This window comes from Silurus aristotelis, assembly GCF_946808225.1.
Source record: "Silurus aristotelis genome assembly, chromosome: 25".
Classification (NCBI taxonomy): Eukaryota; Metazoa; Chordata; class Actinopteri; order Siluriformes; family Siluridae; genus Silurus; species Silurus aristotelis.
In genome coordinates, this window is record NC_139598.1 from 3,898,974 (window position 1) to 3,923,670 (window position 24,697).

At 38.8% G+C, this 24,697-nt stretch overlaps 1 protein-coding gene across 1 annotated transcript in view; it reads right to left on the reverse strand.

Moving 5' to 3' along the window:
* The window catches only part of prex2 (phosphatidylinositol-3,4,5-trisphosphate-dependent Rac exchange factor 2), a 98,240-nt gene continuing 73,543 nt past the window's right edge, over positions 1-24,697 (reverse strand). Inside the window, exons 36-40 of the mRNA XM_083530154.1 lie at positions 12,647-12,713; positions 11,845-12,035; positions 5,750-5,852; positions 1,878-1,945; positions 1-1,138 (exon numbers count right to left, since the gene is read on the reverse strand). Coding sequence (XP_083386280.1) covers positions 1,093-1,138; positions 1,878-1,945; positions 5,750-5,852; positions 11,845-12,035; positions 12,647-12,713 — 475 coding nt within the window. The 3' untranslated portion in view covers positions 1-1,092. The remainder of the gene's footprint in view (positions 1,139-1,877; positions 1,946-5,749; positions 5,853-11,844; positions 12,036-12,646; positions 12,714-24,697) is intronic.

Consider the following 24,697-nt stretch of genomic DNA (forward strand, 5'->3'; position numbering starts at 1 on the left):
TAGACAAAGGACAAACATTTTATTCTTTAACAGTATGGCTAGGTTATAGATGCTGGTACATTAGAAGGCATTTTAAAGTGCACTTATCTGTTTATTGTAAAAAAAAGAAAGAAAAAAGATCCATATTTTATTCAATGTTCATTAGGGTGGGATATTTGTGCAGATGTACATGGTTTGCTGTACCGCTGACACCAGTTCTGTTTAATAAAAATAAACGATTGGTAAAGGCAACATTTCGTTTAATATTTCTCCACAGTACTGAAAAGACACCATATGGACACACGACTCGCTGTAATTAAATGTCTCGCCTATTGAGCCTTGTTTTTATTTACCACAAAAGACTTCGCAGGCACAGAGGCAGCTGGTGAAATTTTTCCCTTCCGTTCATTTGCATAGTAAAAAAAAATCTTCATGTTACTAACCAGCTCTGAGATATTATAACATATAGAATTACTCCTGAGTAATTGAGGAAAATAATTGAGGATTCATATACACAACATAATAGTAACACTTTGATAACTTCATATTTTATATGAGTGGGACTAAAACGCTCTGCGTAACGCGCCGATTTAATCTGCATCCTTTAAACATTTCAACTTGAGAACGTACAAATGTCTCATTTACGCTTCTAGGAAAACGAGAATACACATCAGGACAAATGTTTTTTTTTGTTTTTTTTATCCGGTCTTCCTTGAGTTTATTTGAAAGCATTAACATGACAGAAGTCGCAGCTCTCTGCGAGTGCCGCAGAGACTTTATCTTGTTTCAGATATCAGTTCTACATAAAAAAAAAAAACTAGTGTGAGGTGTCTGGTTTGATTGACATCAACGATTCAGACAGCAGCCTGGAGACAAAATCATCTTGAATGTTTTGATCTCCTGTCTGGAAATAAGAAGCCTGTAACCACAACAACGTGGGTTTTTAAAAAGCTCCGGTAACCCCGATGTGGCGAAGGGATATGGCGAATCCCTCTGAGACTGAGAGTGGGAGGACTTCTAGACGCAACCTCAGGACGCGTGTTTGTGTGGGTTTTGTGGGAGAGGCTGGACTACGGCTGCTCGAGATCCAACACGACTGTGTAGGTTCAGAAGTCAGGGGTCACCGTCAGGGGGTGGAGGCTGGCACAGCTTATACAGTCTAGCAACAAAGAGAGAAAAGTTATAGATGGAAAAATATAAGTGTAAACAGTGCATATAATATACAGTCTATATAACAATTTACAAATAATTAAGACCTGACTATAGACCTTCTGATTGCCTTATATGAAAAGCCTTGACATCTGCTCAAAAAGTGTGACCTTTGACTGCAGTTTGAGTGTTTTAGAAATGCTAAGCTTTACACAAAAAAACAAAATAACATCTCTGTTGCCGGAGATGCTGTGTTAAGAAGAGGTCAGAGGTAAAGAAAAGGCAACAAGAACTCAAATAACAACTCTTTACCACCGTAGTGAGCAGAAAAGCATCACACCATACTCAACATTTCCAAACATGAGGCCAATGGGTTCTAGCTAGAGGCATTGTTTTTGACGAATAATCAGCATTCATAGTTTTTCCGGGTTACATTATACAGTACAAGAGCGGCCTCTAGAGGTAAATCACTTACACCACATGCTGTTTATTTGAATAATCTTTTTTAATCATTTTGGATGTCACTTCTTTTATTTATTTCGAGTGCTTTTTGTTTCAGTTTGAATTTTTCACAATATTTATTAATATAATCAATATATTCATATTTATTTCATGACGCCCTATGTTGTGGGATGTAGCTCTATGTTTTTTATCTAGCTAAAGTCTCATTTCACTGAGTACTGCACCAGTTATATATGGTTGAAATGACAATAAAAGCTTCTTGACTTGATTTAACTTGACTTGGTTACCTTGGCACCGAAGATGGGGTGCGGTCTCTCACTCCCAGGTTCTTAGCCGAGTTCTGCACTCTGGCCCCCTGAAAACAAAGACAAGTCACGTTTAGGATTTGTACAAACATATTTTACAATAAAGATCGATGGGATTGAGAGGCTGAACAGCAAGGTATTGAGTAAACACCCCCAAAGCAAGCCGTGATATTTAGCACACATGATTATTCCCCTCTTTTGTGTTAAAAGTAATCAGTCTGCTGAAACACGGCATTGCACCCAAGCTGGCAAATAATGGAAGATTACAGCCTCGGGTTTAGCTCAGTGCAGGCTGAAGATCTAAAGCATTACACAGGGCAGACCTAGGTACTTAAATGGCATGGATACAAGTTGGTATACTACAATTAGACAATAATGTAATAGAAGTGGTCCATGAAGTAATGATTCATTGATTCATTTTTCAACTATCTATCCATCCAAGGGATTAAGGGGAGTCTGGAGCCTGAAAGCATGAAGGAGCACAAGACAAGGGAGACCAAAGACTGGGTTCCAGCCAATAACAGGGCCCCTACTGCATACATTCACACACTACAGATAGTTTGGAAATTCCAGTCAAACTACAACAAATGTTTTTGGGCTAGGAAAGAAATCCGGATTACCCAGAGGAAACCCCCTGTGGGATACAAACCCTCATTTCTGGAGGTGCAATAAGGCACTCATAACCTACTTATAATCATTGACATGAGCAACTTTTTCAGTGTGACTTTCAGGACTTTGCAAATTGTGGACTTCTGATCAGAAGGTTGTGAGTTCAAATCCCAGATGCCACAGCTGGGCTATTGAGCAAGGTCCTGAACCCTCAATTGCTCAGTTGATGTAAATAAGTCATGAGGCAATAACTGGCAGCAGTTCGGTCAATAAAAACAGCTTTTTGAAAACGCTCCCCAAAGTGGATACATTTGAAAACGCAGTTTTCGCATCGCAGTGTAAACTGTGAAAACAGAGGCTTTCAAAAAACGAAAAAAGTCATGAACCTGTGACTTACGACTGACATTCATCCAAGGCACCGACCTGGTCAGATTTGTTCCTTGGTCTTATTTCTAGTTGTAAATTACGGAATACGATGTGGTGATGTGTGATTACTCCATGGTGTTTAAAAAGGCATCATTTTCACTGCAGTTGGAGCTCCATCATGTCAGACGGGCGAGCGGCCCACCTGCGACGTGACGCAGATGGAACGAGAAAACATAAATCCCTGTCATTCTGCAGACATTAGCAGTTTCTATGAATAGTTTGTCTGTAGCAAGGTGGTTAGGGGTGGGGGAGGATCACAGGTCAAGACTCAGCAGCAAAGATAAAGGAAGAAGTACCAGCGTAGGCATAAGTAATTTTGGCACTTTGAGCTACAGATACAAAAATAGGCTCAAAGTGATGGAAGCAAAATATCTAGGAAGTGTAAAGCCTTTTGTAAATATAGCCTTGGTTTGTTTGTGTGTTTAATAAAACAAATGAATATTTAGTGCGTTGGAGAATATTGTAATAGATGAACCTCCTGCACAACCAACCCCAGTGTAAGCCAAAGAGCAATGACCTAATAAACAGCCGAATGTGTGAGGTGTAGTGACAGTCCTTTATATTTATATTAATGTCTTAATTAAAGTCTGAGGAGGAAACTGGATCATGGACTTGTCCCGCAGGGCTGCCTGGTCCACTAAATACCTTATTAAATATCCGTCCAAAATACTAAGGTTTGCAGGGAACTGTAACTGTGTCTGGCATGCATCTGAGTCTGGCATCTTGGAATCGATCATTCACAAGCTAGTAAAATGTTTGAGGGGGTTCGGTGCTGTCAATCAAAGCTTGGACACACCTACTGGTCTATTTTTTCCTTATTGTCATACTACTTTTTTATTTGCTTGTCTGATTTTCTTTTTATACATCTGTCTATATTGCTACATGTCTTTCTGTTTGTATGTGTGCCCTGAAATCTAAAACCCATGGATGTTACTGAGTTTTCTTTGCTTTGCCAAACTTCTAATACAGCCACCTTTAGCTTCTGCTTGTTTCTAGATCTTGTAGGTCTGCGTTCAGTTTTGACTTCAGCATGTGGGTTGAGGTCAGGTGATTTATTCAGCTGTTTAAAACCATTTCTTTCTTTGTTTTGAGTAGCTCTAAAGATAAAAATGTACAGCTCTGTCAACTCCAAAACTCATCCTGTTACGTGACCCAGTTCCATTGGCAGCCATACATGCCAATCTCATAACATTGCCTCCAATGACTTAAAGATAATATGGTATGCTTTGGATCATAAGCACATCCTTTCCATTTTGACGAATAAGCATTACATGCAAATGTCTGGAGAATCATAAGATTAATAAGCATATGTTTTGTCTAATGCTAAATTTTGTTGTCCCATATGTAAAAAAAATAACACTGAATTAAGCATATGTTATGAGAAAACAATTAACGGGAGGATGAGCTGATGAAGCAGACTGACTTTTACCATTCCAGGTTCATACTTTGTAGTGTTTTTAAATTTTTATACTTAATGGTTGAAGCTGAATTTATTTAGTTTGAATGTATGTCCATCTTTTTGTCTGCTTGCCATCTCTTCTGTTGGTCAGTCCACTGCATTGGTCTGTCTGTCTTTCTGTTTGTCTGACATTTTTCTGTATGTTTTGACAACTTTCTCTATGTCTGTCCAGTCCTCCATTTTTCTGTTGTTTCTTTCTTTCTGTCTGCCTGCCTATCTGCCTTTCCATCCCTGAGTTGGTCTGTCCACTTGCCCATTCATTTACCTGCCTGAATACTCTTACTGTCTGTCTGTCTGTCTGTCTGTCTGTCTGTCTGTCTGTCTGTCTGTCTGTCTGTCTGTCTGTTTGTCTGTCTGTCTGTTCACCCATCCCTTAATTTCTCAGTCCACATATCTATTCATCTACCTGCCTGATTATTCTTTTTGACTATCTGTCTGTCCACCCATCCCTTCATTTGTTTGTCTGCCTGCCCAATACGCCGTCTTTCTTCTCATCTTTCTGCCTGTCTGTTATCCATCTTGTTTGCCACCTGCCCACCCATCCATTTTTCTGTCTCCATACCTCCTAGTCTACCTGTCTGTCTGAAGATGTATCATTATATTTCCCAAATCCTCCAAGTGAGTGCGTATTCTTTCTGCATCTGCCTCCTTTTTTCTCTGTCTGTAGCAATGCATTTCCAACAAGTGCCAGTCTTTCAGTCTGTCAGTTTCTGTTTCCTCTTTTCTAAATGCAGCACACCTAGAGTCCTCTATTTGGATACAACGATGTGTCTGAAGGACAGACGTCTCACTGTGTCCTTCCCGTCTTGGCTTCACGCCACTGTGTTGTCAGTTTGACCGCAGCTCTCCTTCCACTCCTTCCACAAACACACGTGTGTTTCTAAGGATGAGCAGAAACACAGCGGCTCCCCCTCTGAGCCTGTGCGGTTTAATCAAACCCTGTTCTGCTCTAAAAGCTCAGTCGTGTCCGTCTCAGCCTGGAAACCAGACGCTCACAGGAAACATAAAACACAGAGGAGATGGCAAAAACAGAGGGAGGGAAAAAAGAGAGAGACTAGAAGCTTACACTAAGAGGCATGACTAAAAAAAACAAGACATGAAAAAAAAAACCAATGCTAGTACTAAGTCTGTTTCGTGCAAAAGATTAAGCTATGATAAAGTCGATCCTCAATTACACAAACAAGAGCGAGTTTCACTTTCACAAAGGCAGCACGCACCAAAGTAATTGGGTCAAAGAATGAAAAAAGCTTTACACGTCTTTGTGGATTGATTACAGTCGTTGTGCTTTTCTGCACTGCGATCGCATGCACTGAAAAAGGACAGTGAAGGTTTCATTCGGTTACAGCGCAGAGATACATACCTGTTTCCTCATGACGTCGGTAGCCTGCATTATACAACGTGGAGGCAGGCCGTGACTGCGTGCCAGGACGATGGCTTGCTCCAGAGTCACGCTCAGTGTACAGCTACACAAACACACCAAACAGAAAGAGATTATCATTCACAATATGGGTCACATATTACTACTTACACCTCCACCAATAAAATGATCTCTAGATCTTTATGGATCCCGCCTCCAGAGCTTTGTCTTGCAAGACAATGTCAACAGCAAACATGGCTGGTGTGACTGGCTGTGCATCGTCCCTCTAACCATCACCTGTATGTAAGTATGTAGAATATGAATATTTACTGTATATTTAATATATATATGGGGGAGTGGTGGCTCCAGCGGTTAAGGCGCTGGGTTGCCGATCGGAAGGTCTGGGGTTCAAGCCCCGGTATCGCCAAGCTGCCACTCTTGGGCCCTTGAGCAAGGCCCTTAACCTTCTATGCTCCGGGGGTCCCTTACGAGGGAAATATCGAGGTCCGTGACGTGGGGCCGCCTTCCTGTGGGCTCACCACCTGCAGGAGGGACCGTAAGGGACGGTGCTGTGAGGATTGGGCAGCAGTCGAAGGCGGGGGTCTGCTTAGACTGCTGCCCCCGCGACCCAAATTACGGATAAGCGGGAGAAAATGAATGAATAATATATATATCATATATATTAGGGGTGCAAACGTATTCGTACTGAACCGATTTAGTACATGGCTTTTATTTTAGGTTCACACGTGTACCGAACGCAGTCCTTTTTAAGTGCAGAACATAGTTATAAACTGGGTCCCCTCAGGAACGTATTAAGTGGTCGACCGCAAGTTTGTTATTTCTCCGCCTCGCACATTGAGCGCAGTGTCACTGTTTTTTTTATCACATTTTTTTAATTCATTTTTTTATTATGTAATTTTCAAACATACAAATACAATGCCAGGGGTATAAAAAAAAAGAAACTAGTTAGCGCAGTGGCACTGTGCTTCTCACTCCGTGCCGAAATACGATTTGTAGTGCGTTCATTTTGTTGCCAATGTTTTCACGATAGTCTAGAGATATGTATACTTAGCGTTTTATGTATAGCTTTAACAAATTCTCTTCTCAAAATCCCTTCCCTTCTCAAAATCCTGACACTTCCGTATATCGAGGGAGTGAATGTGTGAAGGATGGAAGGAATGATAATTTGCTAACGTATACTAGATAAGTAAAAAAGTTAAATAGATAATATCTTTTGAAAATTAAAGAATAAATGTAAAACACACACACACACACACACACACACACACACACACACACACACACACACACACACACACACACACACTTATATACACATCTGTATTACCCAAATGGGGGTCTACAAATATAAACTATTTAAATAAAATGTATTTATTTAATTGTATTTAATTAATTAAATTTGTGCCAATATAATCAATTATTTAATTTAATCAATATAATTAGGCATTAATTCTTTGAAACTGATTTATTCAGATGAGGGTTAGAGGGCATTGTTTAAGGGCCCAGGAGTGGCAGCTTGTATTGCTGGGATTTAAATTCACAACCTACCTTAATCACTGAGCTACAACCTACAACCAATGTACTAAATGTTGAAACTAACGTCTGGAATTCCAGACATATTTAGTCATATTTGTCCTTTTAAACCTTTCATCAGAGGTACGTGCAAAGATGAGCACATAGCTCCTCCCAAGCTTCTCTGGGACATCAATCACTGAATCATCTCTGTCTGACTCGACTGTGCCTTATCTTCTTGACACAAGGAGTAGCATAGTATATCTTTATACTGATTACTGATACACCTAGCGTACTCAGATCACTCCTGTGTGAAGTGACTCCTGTTTTAACATGAGCATGAGCTCATATCTGCTGCGAATAATTAAAGCTGAATTAATATCGAGCCAAGACGCCAGAGGCACCGGTTATTTGGATGCAATTAGTGATAATGTATGGGCTGAGCCTAGCTGAGACATGAAGCCTGGGGAAAGTGTGTGTGTGTGTGTGTGTGTGTGTGTGTGTGTGTGTGTGTGTGTGTGTGTGTGTGTGTGTGTGTGTGTGTGAGTGTGTGTAATGGTCTGGGTGATGGTAGCAGCAGCGTGATTTATGTATACTGGGCTGATTCTGCCTGAACAAACTGAACAAACTGATTTACTGAATGCATGCTGTCTCTCCGGGATGGCGGGAATGGAAAAAAATGATGCAGACGGCAGACAGGAAGAGAAAAGCAGTTTCTTGTTGGCAAATGCTTTGCAGTTAATGACTGCCACAAAATAAAAAACCTATGGATATTAGCAAAGACTTTGCTTTGCCAGACATTTGCTACAACCACCTTTAGCTTCTGCTTGTTTCTGAGTCTTGTAGGTCTGCCTCCAGTTTTGACTCGGGTTGTTTCACAGTATGGTTTGGGTCATTACCTCTCTGTACTTTAAAGCACCATGCTATCAGCATTTGAGTGAATCTGAGCAAAATATAATGCTTTGTATGCTTCAAAACTCTACTTCTATCATCGGTCACATCTAGGTTTGCATCTAGGTTATTTCTGGAACATTTTAGGACACTTACATTGGGAACAATGGGAATTTATGGGAATTAATAAGAAATTTTGGGTAATGTATATAAACTACATCATATACAGACATAAATGTAAACATTTTGTTTGGTCATAAACTGGCATGCATGCAAACAGATTTTAAAAAGTGACATTTCTAACTTTGTTTTAATTGTTAGTATCTTTTTCACACAGCACAAGGAAGTTTTAAACATAAACGTATGTAATATTTAAGTAATTTACCTGAACACTCGCCAAGATGGACCTTTTTGACAGTATTTTATGTTCAGGATTTGAGAAATGATGTGTGCTATGTTATGGAGGGAGGCATAGTGCATGTAGGGGGTGTGGCCTCGGTAACCCTGCAGTAAGTGTGCCTGTGAGTGATGAATGTGCAGGTAGAAATTAAAAAGAAATCTGGTTGTTTTAACTGAGATTATTATGAAAGATTTTTTTTTTTTTTTAACTAAGTTCTCTGTTATAGGCCAACCTGCAAATTTGTAAATTCCCAGTTTATTCCCAGTAATTTCCATTAATTTCCATGGAAAGTTTTCAGTGTTGAAATCATCACATCATCTATAAACACCAGTGACCAAGTTCCATTGGCAGCCCTACATGCCAATTCCATAACATTGCCTCCAATGACTTAAGGAAAATTATGGTATGCTTTGGATCATGAACCCATTCTTTCCTTTTCCCATTTTGATTCCGGTTTGATTTCTCACAACGAATTCCATGCAAAAGTCTGGGAGAATGAATACAGTAATCCACTGCTTTACCGCGGTCCGACTCTCATGCCCCAAAAATATAATTATTCATTATAAAATGTTGAAACAGTACAGTACTGTACACATAAACTAGGATTTTTAGGGTGGCGTCCGTTTATCGAGGTTTTTGCTCATCACGGGAAGTTTTGGAACGTAACCACCATGATAAACGGGGGATTACTGTATTTACAAACATAAATTTTGTCTGATGCCACAAATTTTATTGCAATTGTGCAACATTTTTGTTTCAAATGTATTAGATCGGCATGTTTTGTCTCATATATAAAAAAGAAAAGAATTTAATTAAGCATACCATTTTGGGAAAACAATTAATGGGAGGATGAGGTAATGAAGCAGACTAACTTTAGAAAGACTGAAGAAAGGACATTATTTATAATCACACACTCTGGTACTCATGGTAGTTCTCACTCTCCGGTGTTTTGTATTGTTCTAAGATTTATAATCACACCCTTAATATCTCCCAAATGAGGATGGTTTCCCCTTTTGAGTCTGGTTCCTCTCAAGGTTTCTTCCTCATAACATCTGAGGGAGTTTTTCCTTGCCACAGTCGCCACGGCTGCTCATCAGGAATAAAATACACACCATTCACCTTAACTCTTAAATTCTGTAAAGCTGCTTTGAGACAATGTCCATTGTGAAAAGCGCTATAGAAATAAACTTTTATTCTTTTAATACTTAATGGTTCGATTTTAAAGAATTAATAAACAATGTATTAGGAGCAATGCATGTTTTGCCCTATTCTATTTATTTTCATTGATTTCAATTCATTAATAATTGTTAATTTAATACTCTTTCTAAAATGTAAAAAGAAAAAGTAGTACATAAATAAAAACCATCAATATATCAAACTTAAACTATTAATACATCAATTACACTAGCATTCAATATGGCAATCCTTAAAAAAAAAACACTTGTTCATAGCATTTTGGAACAAAAACACCCAATGTATGACATAAATCTTGTCGTGAGCTAGTTCGTTTTTGGTGCTCGGGGCTCGAGTGATATATAACCCTTCAACTGTGTCTATAGATTCGACACGGTGAGAAATATAGAAACTGTTTTAAAAACATCTGCAAAATAGCCACCTCGCCGAGATTCTCAGACGAATCAGAAGCTCTGCAAACGAGCACGACTCTTATCGGTAATTATAACCATGTATTTATAGCAAGTCACATAAATAAGTCAGGGAGAGTAATGTTCATATTAATGAGACAGAGATTCAATATTCATGTGGAGGAAAAAAAATGGTGAAAGAAAAAAGGCATAGAACAGATGTAAAAATAATGAGGGCAGGAATAAGGAATTATGGAGGTAAAAAGGGGCAAGAAGGAGAGATTCATAGATATTAAAAAGTTGAAGGTTGGATATGTAGCTAATCAAGAGATGATAACGTTGGTGAAGATTTTTGAAAAAACATACAGTCAACTCCCGATAATTCGCGGCTCGTAATTCGCGGTTCGGAAAATGTTCGGTTTTCATTTGGAATCTAAGTAACAGCAAGTTGCAGATTATGTTAAAAGTCGGGAACGTTAGAAATAACATTTTAAATGATGTATTAGGTCAAATACTGTACACTATTACATTTGTCTAGATGAATTTATTAAGTTACCATAGGGGCTGTGGGGGTGTGTCCAAAGTTTGCAGATTTTCGGGAACTCTCAGGGGTTACATTCTAAGAGGGGGTTAGGTTCTGGGGGGCCACTGTATTTTGTAAATATAGAATGTCCAGTGGAGGACTTTTTTTTTTTATAACATGAAATGCTCATGTATATATATTAGGGATGGTAAAATTCACCGATCGGCATAAAGGTTGAGATGTGATTCATTGATTTAAAAAATTGTACTTTGGCGCTTTTTAACATAATTGCCTTGTTAGAAAAAACTATTTATTTATATATACCTATTAGTAGATGTGCTATATTTTGACTATTTAGAAAACGTGACCAATATTTGATTTCTCATCGCTATACTGTTTCTTAAATGTGTTTTCTCAGCATCACTGCTGCTACGTGAATTGACGTATCACAACACTTTGAAGACCGAGGCGTTTCCTGAGAGTCACATAGAATACGGATTAACATGGCAGAGGTAGAGCTGCAGAGTTGGGGGAGTGGTGGCTCCAGCGGGTTAAGGCGCTGGGTTGCCGATCGGAAGCCTGGGGTTCAAGCCCCGGTATTGCCAAGCTGCCACTCTTGGGCCCTTGAGCAAGGCCCTTAACCCTCTATGCTCCGGGGGTCCCTTACGAGGGAAATATCAAGGTCCGTGACGTGGGGCCGCCTTCCCGTGGGCTCACCACCTGCAGGAGGGACCGTAAGGGACGGTGCTGTGAGGATTGGGCAGCAGTCGAAGGCGGGGGCCTGCTTAGACTGCTGCCCCCGCGACCCGAATTACGGATAAGCGGGAGAAAATGAATGAATGAATGAAGGTAGAGCTGCATTTTCCTGGGCCATGCGTTAAAAGTCAGACGATACTTAAGTAAATTGATGATTTGCTGTCTGTTTGAATCAAAGAAATGAAAGTAACATATCTGAACTATCTGTAAAATATGGAATTACATCACATCATATTTTTCCCATTGCCTCTTATTGCATCGAATTGCATTGTGTATCTGTGTATGTTTTTTTATGTGCACTCATGCATGTTCACAGGTATGCACGTGTATCCTTGTTATGTGTGTGCAAATGTGTGTATTCAAGTATGTTTCTATGTCCATGTTTAATCATGTGAGTTTGTGTGTGACTTACCGGTGGACTCCACTGTTACACAGGACGATGTGGCAGGCTCCGAGACGGCTGCACAGTTCAGACGCCACAGTGAGCAGACCGACTCCAGACGCTCCGCATGCCGTAAACTGGCACGCAGCAGTGCGCCGACATGAGATGAAGCTCTCCATCAGTCTGTAGAGCTCATCCAGAGCATTTAAGGGACGCATGAGCTACAGAAAGCCATAGGGAGAACAGATGAAAGTAGAGAAGAGAAAGTAGAATTTTTATTATTCCTATTCCTATTCCCCTTCCTTCCATCTATCACTTCTTCAACCCATTCACCCGTCTTTCCATCCACCCAGCCATCCTTTAATCCTTTCATTCATCCATCCATCCCTCCATCTGCCCTTCCTTCTATTCACCCTTCTTTAAATACTTCCCTCCAACTTTCTTTCTTTTTTTCAGCTTCTCCCATTAGGGTTCGCCACACGGATCATGCGCATGTCTGATTTGGCACGTTTTTACGCTGGATGCCCATCCTAACGCAACCCTCCCCATTTATCCGGGCTTGGGACCGGCACTAAGAGTGGCTGGGGTTGGTTCCCTGACCAGGGATCGAACCCGGGCCGCAGCAGTAAGAGCGCTGCATCCTAACCACTAGACCACCAGGGAAAATCCTTCCCTCCAACTATCCTTCCAAAAACCACAGACTGCTATGAGAAATGAAGCCTGACGTAAACACCTACACAGATTTTTCTTATCATGTATAATTGATACGTGCAATAATCAGGTTCATTTGAGTCACATGACCCTCACAAATCTTGTGTGCGTGAATACAAACCTTGTCTATAAAGACAGCCTTGGGAGCTGAGGTCGGGTTGAGGTTGGATTGGTCCAGGTAAAAGGCCCTATTAAGAAAAAACACAAGCATGTTGCAAATTTTTTTTATAGTTTGGTCTTCCTTTTTTCCAATGTTAGAAGTGGTTTGTAAAGTGGAAAAGGTCACAAGTTCAATCCCAGCACTGCCAAGCTGCCAATGCAGGGCCCTTCAACAAGGCCCTCAACCCCCTTTAAATGTTCACGTGTATAAATAGGATCTGAATAAGGGTCTCCCAAATGGCAGAATGAAAATGTAATTGTAATTAAAAAAATGTTTACATGAGGGGAAAAAATACAGCATGAGAATCCATTCATCCATCCATCACTTCATTTATCCTTTCCTCCTTTTTTCCTTACTTCTATTATCCATCCTAACATCTATCTTTTCATCCATCCTTCCAGCAATCTATCGTTCTATCCATCCATGTCTCCATTCATTCCATTCTTTCTTATTTTCATCAATCGATCAATCAATCCACCCATCTATTCATCATCCTTCCTTCTTTTTTTTAAATGAAAATGTAAATGAAAATAAGGTGAAAAAATAGAGAAGAAATGACCCAGATTCAAGCACATTCACTTAACCACAACCAACCTGGCAGGAAGGATGGGGGGCAGTAATTATGATGACATTTCTGCTTCAGACAACATTAATATTACTATTTTCCCACCATATATTTTTTTCTAGAGAAGATCACTAAGAGCTATATGAAGCATCAGGGTCCAGAAGCAAACATTATGAGGCCTTTAATGAGGCATGACAAAATCGACTCGCTAGCAATTACGCCTACACACGGCTATAAATCAACCGTAACACTGGTTCTGTTTGCCTAAATACACCAGGAACGTTTCCATGAATCAGGATTTTAAAATGGCGCAATGACGTATGGAGGAAAATGGCCTTTCAAACCGGGCACAAAAATATCCACAGGCTAAATCACAACACTGAGGCTAGTCTTGCTCTGACTGATTTAGCACACTTCTGGAAAGTTCCTAAAGACAGGCTAACAACGTCAACAACAAAATTAGCCACAATCATATTTACAGTGTGTGTGTGTGTGTGTGTGTGTGTGTGTGTGTGTATGAGAGAGAGAGAGAGAGAGAGAGAGAGAGAGAGAGAGAGAGAGAGAGAGAGAGAGAGAGAGAGAGAGAGATCAAAGTATTCTCTTTGCTAGCATGACAAGGAAGTGGATTTATTTAGCTACCCGGCTAAAACAACCTGACTTAAAAAAGCTTGAAGTTTTATTTTCATGCTCTAACAAACACACCCCCTCAAATAAACTACAAAATAAATATTCATCTAATCCCACGTTTTAATTTAATATTAGCCTTTAATATTAGCATCTCTCTTCAGGACAATACAAAACATTTAGTCAGGGTAGCCTGTGTGCTGAGAACATTCTGGATGATTTGGTGTGGATGAAAAAAATATCCTTACATTCCATTTTTTTTTTCATATTAGCAGCATAATCTATCCTTCCTTACATCTTCCAGTCCATCCATCCTTCCATCATTTTTCCATTTTTCTTTTGACCATCCATCCAACTTCCCTTGCATCTTTTTATCCATCTGTCTTCCCATCATTTCTTCTACCCTTTTTTCTAAGTTTGCTTTAATTTTTCAATCCATCCTTCCTTCCAATTTTTTTTCATTCTTCCATCTATCTTTCCTCTGATATTTCCCTCCATCCTTCCTTTACATAGATCACCTTTCATCCATTCATCCATTTATCATCCATCATATTTTTCTCGATGCAAAAAACATTGTCACAATCAGTCATGAAAAACATACACTACATATACTGTATCATATAGTAAACTTCCACATTGTAACTTTTATCCAGTTATTGTTGCATTTAATGTAAAGTCCAGGAGACAAGAGAGACAACTACACTCTGTAGTTTCTTCACCTCCCTCTCTATGTTTTCTCGTGATATTCATTTTTACTTCCCCAAATGATTGATGATGTAATGTTTAACAGATGTAAAACTGGAAACAAAAGCAGTATGTAGTTGTTTTTTTTCTTATTGTTTGGCAGCTACAGTACAAATTCTGCTGAATCAGCTTTTAAAATCTGATACGTTTCGTCATTAAAGTTTTTCAACCCGCCAAATTTTGTTAAAGCCAAAGTCTTGTGTGGGAATGTCGACACTTAACGCACCATATCCTGTATTCACACAGCTGTTACTTACAGTGGTTTACACTGTGAGTCCCTCAGCAGATGGTCCAAACATAACATACACACACCTTCACACTGCAGGAAAACAACTGCACTCACAACTGTACTTCTAATGACTTGTGCTGTCTGAATCTCAGTGTGTGTGTGTGTGCGTGTGTGTGTGTGCGTGTGTGTGTGTGTGTGTGTGTGTGTGTGTGTGTGTGTGTGTGTGTGTGTGTGTGTGTGTGTGTGTGTGTGTGTGCGTGCGTGTATGTGTGTGTGTGTGTGTGTGTGTGTGTGTGTGTGTGTGTGAGCTGTCTTTATGAAAATAGCTGTAGGGGAAAATTTCTGAATTTCCCACAGATTATTTACACACGTACACATCTTCACACACCCACACACTCTTCTAAGGAAATTATGAAGATGGAGAGAGAGAGAGAGAGAGAGAGAGAGAGAGAGAGAGAGAGAGAGAGAGAGAGAAAAGAAAGAGCGGGAGGAAGAGGGGGGGGGGTGTAGAAATAAAATGTAATCAAAAGCAAGTGAATAAATAAATGAATATCCTGTATAAATAATAAAATTAATAATAATAATAATGAAGGTAGAATTTATTTGAAATAACTAAAACATAAACATTAATGATAAGAAAAAGTAGAAAAGGGGAAAAAAAATAGCAAAAAACAGAAGAAGAAGAAAAATAAGTAAAAAATATGAAGGAAAACAAGAAGGAAAGTGGATAGAAGGAAGAATAAGAAAAAAAATACGAAGGAAGAAGCAGAACAACAGCATGAAGGAACAGAAGAAACAAAAGAGGAAGAAATGATGATGATGATGATGAAGTACAGGATGAACATGAATCTGAAAGAACAGGAATTGCCAGGCACTGACATGGTGCTCAGTTTCCTCTCTTTTTTTGCTTCAGTCTTTCAGCCAACCAGTATTTTATTATGCCTTTATCGTGAGGTCCAACGGAACACACTCCTGGTGATCCAGTAAAGAACGTTCGTGTAATGAGTCGGTCCTCAGTGCTGAGTGATGAGGCGGCCTGCATGCAATATTGTGCTATGTGGAATTTCGGAAGCCCCGTGCGGAGCTCTGACTGAGAAGCAGCATCTGAGTGGAGGCTTTCCCTCTAATTAATCTTAATAGAAGCCTTTAATGGAAGGGCTGGATGTTCGCCAGCGTCAGCAATAACGCCACTCAAACAGAGCGACGGATCAGAGCCAGAGCAGCCACGGCCTCGCTCAACCTTCATCTCTCACAAAGCACAGCATGACCGAACAGGTGAGGAGCAGAGTGTGAATGTAAGACATCAAGAAATTTACAACTATAAGAACACGCATACTACAGACCAAATAGTTACAAGTTCACACACAGCCCAATTATAGAAACCGTATCTATTCCTCGGGTAGTAAAACCAAGAATTACATACACAAGATCCAGAAATAATCTTATTGCAGTTAAAACTGAAAAAAGCCAGATAAACAAACACAACAAAGTTCTAAAGTTTGGTCTTTTAAACATTAGATCACTTGCACCCAAAGCACTGATTGTAAATGAGATGATCACAGATAATAATCTCGATGCACTCTGTCTCACTGAGACCTGGATTAAACCAGGTGATTATATGGGTCTAAACGAGTCTACACCGTCAGGATATGTTTATAAGCATGAGCCCCGTCAGACTGGTCGTGGGGGGGGTGTAGGAACCATTTATAGTGCTTCTCTTAATGTTAGTCAGAGATTAGGATTCAGCTTTAAATCATTTGAAGTGCTCGTTCTTAAAATTGCACTTTCAGAGATGCATAGAAAACTCGCTCTGGTCACCGTGTACAGACCCCCAGGGCCCTACGCTGATTTTCTTCATGAGTTTGCTTGTTTTCTCTCAGACCTCTTGATCAGTTTTGATAAAGTGCTGCTTGTAGGAGATTTTAATATTCATGTAGATGATGCAAACGATGCCCTAGGATTATCATTTGTCGATTTACTAAACTCTTTTGGAGTTAAACAAAACGTCACCAGACCAACCCACCGTTTTAACCACACACTAGACCTAATAATATCCTACGGAGCAGACGTCACTGATATAGATATTTTACCCCAGAGTGATGACATCACAGACCATTATCTCCTACTGTACACACTACCGGTAGAGCAGATTAACCGTGTTTCATTACGGTATCGACTTGGTAGGACTATTATTCCAACCACTAAGGACAGATTCATAAATAACCTGCCTGATTTATCTCAGTTTCACATTAAACCCATAACTGCTGATCATCTTGATGAGATGGCGAACAACATAGACCTTATCCTCACTAGCACTTTAGACACTGTTGCCCCCATCCGGTTAAAAAAGGTTCGAGAACAAGCACCTGCACCTTGGTATAATAGTCATACGCATGCCCTAAAGAGAACAACACGTAATCTGGAGAGAAAATGGAGGAAAACTAAATTGGAGGTATTTAGAATTGCGTATAAAGACAGTATGCTCAGCTACAGACAGGCGCTAAAAGCTGCTAGAGCTAAACACCTGAGCAAACTCATAGAAAATAACAAAAACAATCCCAGGTTTCTTTTCAGTACAGTCGCTAAATTAACAACAAATCAGGGATCTGAAAAATGTGTTCCATCACAGTTTAGTAGTGAAGACTTTATGAATTTCTTCACTGAAAAAATAGATAACATTAGAAAAACAATTGTGGCAGTTCAACCTCTGACAGCATCTCCCGACACAATCGTACTTACAACCCCACAACTACACTGTTTTACATGTATAGGACAGGAAGAGCTGTATGATGCTATTATGAAAGCTAAATCAACAACATGTCAGTTAGATCCAATTCCCACTAAACTACTGAAGGAAGTGTTATATACAGCTGGTGAGCCTCTTCTCAATATTATTAACTCCTCACTATCGTTAGGTCATGTCCCTAAATCCCTCAAGTTAGCAGATATTAAGCCCCTCATTAAAAAACCTAATCTGGATCCAAACACGCTATCGAATTACAGACCAATTTCAAATCTCCCATTTATGTCTAAGATTTTAGAAAAGATTGTCGCTGCCCAGTTATGTAACCACTTGCAGGAGAACAATATCTTTGAAGAGTTTCAGTCAGGTTTTAGGTCCCATCATAGCACAGAAACTGCTCTAGTTAAAATCACTAATGACCTGTTTTTAGCTTCAGACCAAGGCTACATCTCCCTATTAGTTTTACTAGATCTTAGTGCTGCGTTCGACACTATAGATCATGATCTTCTCCTCGATCGCTTACAGAATTACATCGGTATTCAGGGACAGGCATTAAGCTGGTTTAAATCCTACCTGTCCAATCGTTACCATTTCGTAGATTTAAATGGAGAGCTATCCAGGATAATGCTAGTAAATTATGGCGTGCCACAAGGGTCAGTTCTAGGACCCCTGCTTTTTACAATATACATGCTTCCATTAGGAAATATTATTAGAAGGCATGGAATTAGCTTCCATTGTTATGCTGATGATACCCAGCTATATATTTCATCCAAACCAGGCGATACAGCTCAATTAGCTCGCATAACTGAGTGTGTTGAAGAAATAAGAGATTGGATGACCCATAACTTTCTGCTATTAAATTCTAATAAAACGGAGATTTTGCTCATCGGCCCAAAAAATTGTACACAGAAGCTCCAGCATCTCAGCCTGCATTTAGACGGTTGTTCTGTAACTACTAGTTCAACGGTAAAAGACCTGGGAGTTGTTTTAGACAGCAACTTATCGTTTAAAAATCACATCAATCAAGTTACAAAAACAGCCTTCTTTCACCTTAGAAATATTTCTAAGCTGAGAAATATGTTATCTATATCTGATGCAGAGAAGCTCGTCCATGCGTTTATGACCTCTAGAATAGACTACTGTAATGCATTACTAGGTGGATGTCCTGCATCATTAATAAACAAGCTTCAGTTAGTTCAGAATGCCGCAGCAAGAGTTCTTACTAGGTCAAGAAAATACGATCATATAACCCCAATCTTATCGTCCATACATTGGCTTCCTATTAATTTTCGAATAGACTACAAACTACTGCTACTCACTTATAAAGCACTAAATGGTTTGGCTCCCATGTATCTATCCAGTCTTTTAACACTCTACAATCCGTCACGCTCCCTGAGATCTCAAAACTCTGGGCTTCTAGTAGTTCCTAGAATAGCAAAGTCCACTAAAGGCGGTAGAGCATTTTCACATTTAGCTCCTAAACTCTGGAATAGTCTTCCTGACAGTGTTCGGGGTTCAGATACACTCTCCCAGTTTAAGTGTAGATTAAAAACATATCTTTTTAGCAAAGCCTACACATAACACACATCACACACATCACATCACAACCTTGTGCTCCAGAATATATGATTACATGCACATTATCAACTTGTGCTGTTAATATCATGAACAGCAGCTACGCTAATTCCTCTCCACTGCTTCTCTTTCTCTCCCCATCCCGAGGCATCCTGAGGTTTGGCCAGCTCCAGTCACGTCCCACCTCGTGAAGATTATGGACCTATGGATGATCATGGAGAAGTAGATGCCGAGTGTTTAAAGGCCCTGGCATGGAGAAGCTGATGCTGGATCTATGATGATCACAAATTGTTCTGTATTGTTGAAAGATTTATGACCAAACTCTTGATGTCACCCAAATGAGGATGGGTTCCCCTTTGAGTCTGGTTCGTCTCAAGGTTTCTTCCTCATATCATCTAAGGGAGTTTTTCCTTGCCACTGTCGCCACGGCTTGCTCATCAGGGACAAACGCACACCATTCACCTTCACTGTTGTTTTCTGTAAAGCTGCTTTGAGACAATGTCTGTTGTGAAAAGCGCTATACAAATAAACTTGACTTGACTTGACTTGACTTGACTTGAATGTTTAACAGCATGCTGGGATTTTCTTTCAGAAAAACAACTCAGTTAATATGATTATATGCAACATATTTGTGACTTTGATCAAAAATGCATAAGTCGTAGGTGTCAGTAGTGACTTTTGAGTCATTTCTCTCCTGCAGGAGGTTGCGTTCTATCAAAACCTCACGGCAAAAAAAATAAGCTTCTTCCCATTCGCATCTGACCTCATCTACAACGACCCACCATCATCTCTGATCTGTCTTCTGTAACACTTATATTAATGTTAACTGCACAATGTCATTTCACGGCCTTTAAATCAAGGCAATTATTAACTGCATTAGTAATTATTACTTATTACTCAGATTTCATATACATATTTATGGCGCCATCACAACATGACAAATTCCTTGTATATGCAACCCATGAGGCAATAAATATGAATCTAATACAGATTCTGAGAAAACTGAATGGGCATGATAGTGTGTGAACACGTACAAACCATATTTGGTAGGATAAATGATGTTAGATGTCAAATTGAGTCATAATTTTTACCTTTAATAATAATAATAATAATAATAATAATAATAATAATAATAATAATAATAATAATAATAATAATAATAATACTTATTATTAGTAGTCATAGTATTATTATTATTATTATTATTATTATTTTTAAAAGAATAACATTAGATGAAAAATAAGTCATAAACATTTATGAACTATTAGTGGTAAAGTTTTTCCATCAGAATTAATACTACTACTACTACTACTACTAATAATAATAATAATAATATGGATGGCAAAATAATAATACAAATAATAATAATAATAGTATTAAATTATTATATCAATGAATTATATCAATAATTATGAATATTTTTTTATTATATTGATTGTATAATAAATTAAATTATTATTATTATCATCATTATTATTAATAATAATAATAATATTATTGTTGTTATCATTTTATAATGAATTTATTCAATTTACCTGAATACAATATCAACCCTGCTCAGGAAATATCATATTGGGGTAAATGGGATAATTGGATAGTGCTGCCTGTCACCTGAAAATAAATACAAAGACAAAAGTCAAACGCATTCTATAAAAAAAATTTTTTTAAAAAGGTGACTTCATTTTAACCTGTTTTGGATTTTTTGAGTCTTTTTGTACATAAAGCAGTTATGTTTTCTGCGACATGTCACACCCCAGCTTCATTTTTCATTTGGTCGCTCATAAGAAAGAAAACGCTGCATCCTTCTCATCCTATGTAAGTCTGTGTGTGTGTGTGTGTGTGTGTGTGTGTGTGTGTGTGTGTGTGTGTGTGTGTGTGTGTGTGTGTGTGTGTGTGTGTGTGTGTGTATGCGGGTCCTTAAGTAGACTAATAAATCTATGAATAACCCTGCGGTGAGAAGCGCTGGCATGAGCAACCTGTGATCTCAAAGCACCTCTGGATGACCTTCTAAACCCAGGCAGGCCTGATTTCATCCTGGAACACTCTCTGAAACATACGCACACAAAATGCATAGTTAGATTTCCAAATTGTAATCGGAGGATGGATTTTGTTTCGACTAAGTTAAGTCAAATCGCTCGTTCAGGTCATTGTGAGTCCTTCAGTAAGTGCTCGCTGGCACCACAATCCACATGTGAATGAAAGGAAGGCGATAAATAAGCAATGCCTGGTATCTAGAATTATTTAAAGCAACAAATTCCTGACAGAACACTAAACCAGAAACAAAGAAACCATGCACAGCCATGCCATGTGCCTTTGATAGCTAGGCAGCATTAGCTCTCTAGCCTTTTAACTTTAGCTCTGGGCTCTGACAAGGTCTCAATAATCGGGTTGGAAGAATCCAATGGGGGACAAAATTTCTGCTGGGTAATGTAGTGCACTAGTTTAAGCGAGCGAATTTGTTTTAACATGCTAGTTTACCTAGATTTTATCAAATTATCCTTGCTGTTTTTATTACCATACTGAATCACGGCGCTTCCATACTGATGCTATTAATCCTATTCAGCTTTTAGACTGCTGGTTTGGAAAGAAGCCCTGGTTTCTTATATCTATGATTCTATAATTTTGAGGCGTTAAAGTAATTATGTAGCTAGAAAATGATGAGCAAAAGACATAGGTAGGCTTAATTAAGATTATTTCCCAGTTGCACAATGTCCCAAAATGGGCTATTTCTACACTACAAATATTTGCTGGTGACTTCATATCCATTTATAGTTACATTCATATAGTTCTTTAGCATAAACGTTAGCATAAACGTTGCTAGAAAGCACAGAAGAATCCTTCCTTAAAGGTTACAAGAAGTTTACTATATTTGCATTGACATTTAATATTCTATATAGGAAAAAGTTGGACACCTGACCAGATTTTAGAGTGGAGATATGCTCATTCATCCACATGGGTTTTTAATAAAGTCTGGTAAAGTATAGGGTGAAATGAGGAGGCCTGGGGTGCAGTCAAAATTCACATTTATCCCAGAAGTGTTAAGTAAGGATGACGTGTGAGCTCTATAGCAAGCCACTCCAATCCAACCCATGTGAAGCATATCTTTACTGGCTTTGTGCACAGAGGTATTGTGAAGCTGGAACAGGTTTGGGTCTCAAGGGAAGTGAACATTTTATGCTACAACATCCAAAGACATCAACCTAATACTATTGTCTAGTAGAATTCTTAATAAGGGATTTATATGGAATGTAAGTAGGAAAAATAACACTAAGTCAGATAGAAGTGTGATTATATACTGTACATGACTAGAAATAGTGCAAATAATATAATCCAATATTTAACAGTAACCATCAATGAAAGCTGGGCATGATGGGAGCTTTAAGGGGTCTGTCCTGAAGGTTTTTATATTTTTCTCACTTCACATGAGTCCTTGCTGTAAATTAATTCGAATTGGACAAACATGGTGGACGTGGCCAACCACAAAAATCTTTAAAAACCTAAAAAAAAAAAGAACAGATATTTGCTACAAACTTGGTAACCTATGTCAATGGTGGAGACGCAATTTTTTGTAGGACCAAAGGGAAGAAAACGAATGAAACATATGCAGCTTGTCCCCTTTTTAACCCACAAGACAATAGCCCCACTCACTCATATTTTATTAGCCTGCAAGAATGAGGTTTGCCAAAGTTCTTTTTAGCAGTTTTCAGGTGCCTCCTACATCCGGCTAAAAAGTCACAAATCCTAAACACTATAAATACTGACATCTCCTAAATGTAATTATCTATCATGAACAAAGTTTTGAATACGCCATAACAATCCACTGCAGAATCTCAAACACCATCGCACTCCACCTCGGCTTTTTTTAATGTAACTAAATTTGCACAAAATCAAATCTCTTCTGGCATCCTTTCCGAGACACGCTGTTACTGCGGAGACAGAGATCAGCCTGAGGTTACGCTAATGTGGAGGATTTCACTTTTCTGAAATACTGGTGGGCTGAGCGATGAATGTCAAAAGCAATATCATAATCGTCACCAGAGATATTTATGGAGCTGACAAAAAGATTACAATATGAATATCTCATAATATTTGCATTACAGAGGCTTCGCATTGAATAAGATGAAATGATGGGATACGGTACAGTTTCCTTTACAGGTCCACCACATATCTCTTGTGTTTGGCGCGTCTGTCTTACAAACACACATCACGCCCACTGACAGCACTAGTGTGTGTGTGTGTGTGTGTGTGTGTGTGTGTGTGTGTGTGTGTGTGTGTGTGTGTGTGTGTGTGTGTGTGTGTGTGTGTTTGTGTCAGAGTGTGGGGGAAGCTGCCTGTCTGTCAGTGGCCAACCATGTCAGGTCAAAAGTTTGGCTCTGTCAGGATAACATCAGGAAAAGCACTGACAGTCAAAACAGGGTGGTGGAAATACACAAAATTAGGATAATTTAGTAAAAAATAAACCAATATGAGCAAGGGGCGATATAACAAGTCCAAATGTGTACCAATAAAGTGGCAAAGAGTGCATCCTTACTTTGAATTGCATTTACACCAACCAAGCATAACATCATGACATTATAACATTATGAGCGGTAAAGTGAACAGCACTGATTATCTCTTCATCATGGCACCTGTTAGTGGGTAAATATATTTATTAGACAGCAAGTGAACATTTTGTCCTCAAAGTTGATGTGTTAGAAGCAGCAAAAAAGGTCGAGCAAAAGGATTTGAGCGAGTTTGACAAATTGTGGCGTCTAGACAACTGATTCAGAGCATCTTCAAAACTGCAGCTCTTGTGGGATGTTCCTGGTCTGCAGTGCTCAGTATCTATCAAAAATGCTCCAAAAAAGGAACAGTGGTGAACCGGCGACAGGTGTGTGTGTGTGTGTGTGTGTGTGTGTGTGTGTGTGTGTGTGTGTGTGTGTGTGTGTGTGTGTGTGTGTGTGTGTATTAGGGTAATATTGTAATATTGTAATATGTAATATTTAATCGCGATTAATCACGTGATCGCCATGTTTTTATCTGTTCTAAATGTGTCTCAAATGAATACTTTTCAAGTTTTTAATACAGAAACTAATAGTAACGATGTTATAAATATATCAATTTCACTCAAACTCTCTCCCTTTGTTATGAATTATTATTTTGATTTTTATATGAATTTCTTTTAAAATATTTATGTTTCTATAGTTATATGTTAATTTTTTTGTGGTTGTTTTAATTGATAAATACGGTACGTGGCTCGTTTAAGAATTAAGTTCCGGTTCCGGTTGCTTTCCCTCAGTTGGCAGTAAGTGTGGCTGAAGCCCACGGACTGAAGTTTCTTTATTAAATAGATATTTTTATTTGTTAAATAAAAATAAACATGGGCATGGACAAATGTGGATGCCTTATGCATATGTATTTTTAGTTTTAGTCAAACCACAAAAAAAATCTACCCAGAGGAGTGGAGGTTACTATAACAGCAAATGGAGACTAAACAGGATGTTTAAAAAGCAAATACAATTTTTTTTTATTTAAATACTAATTGAGATTTAA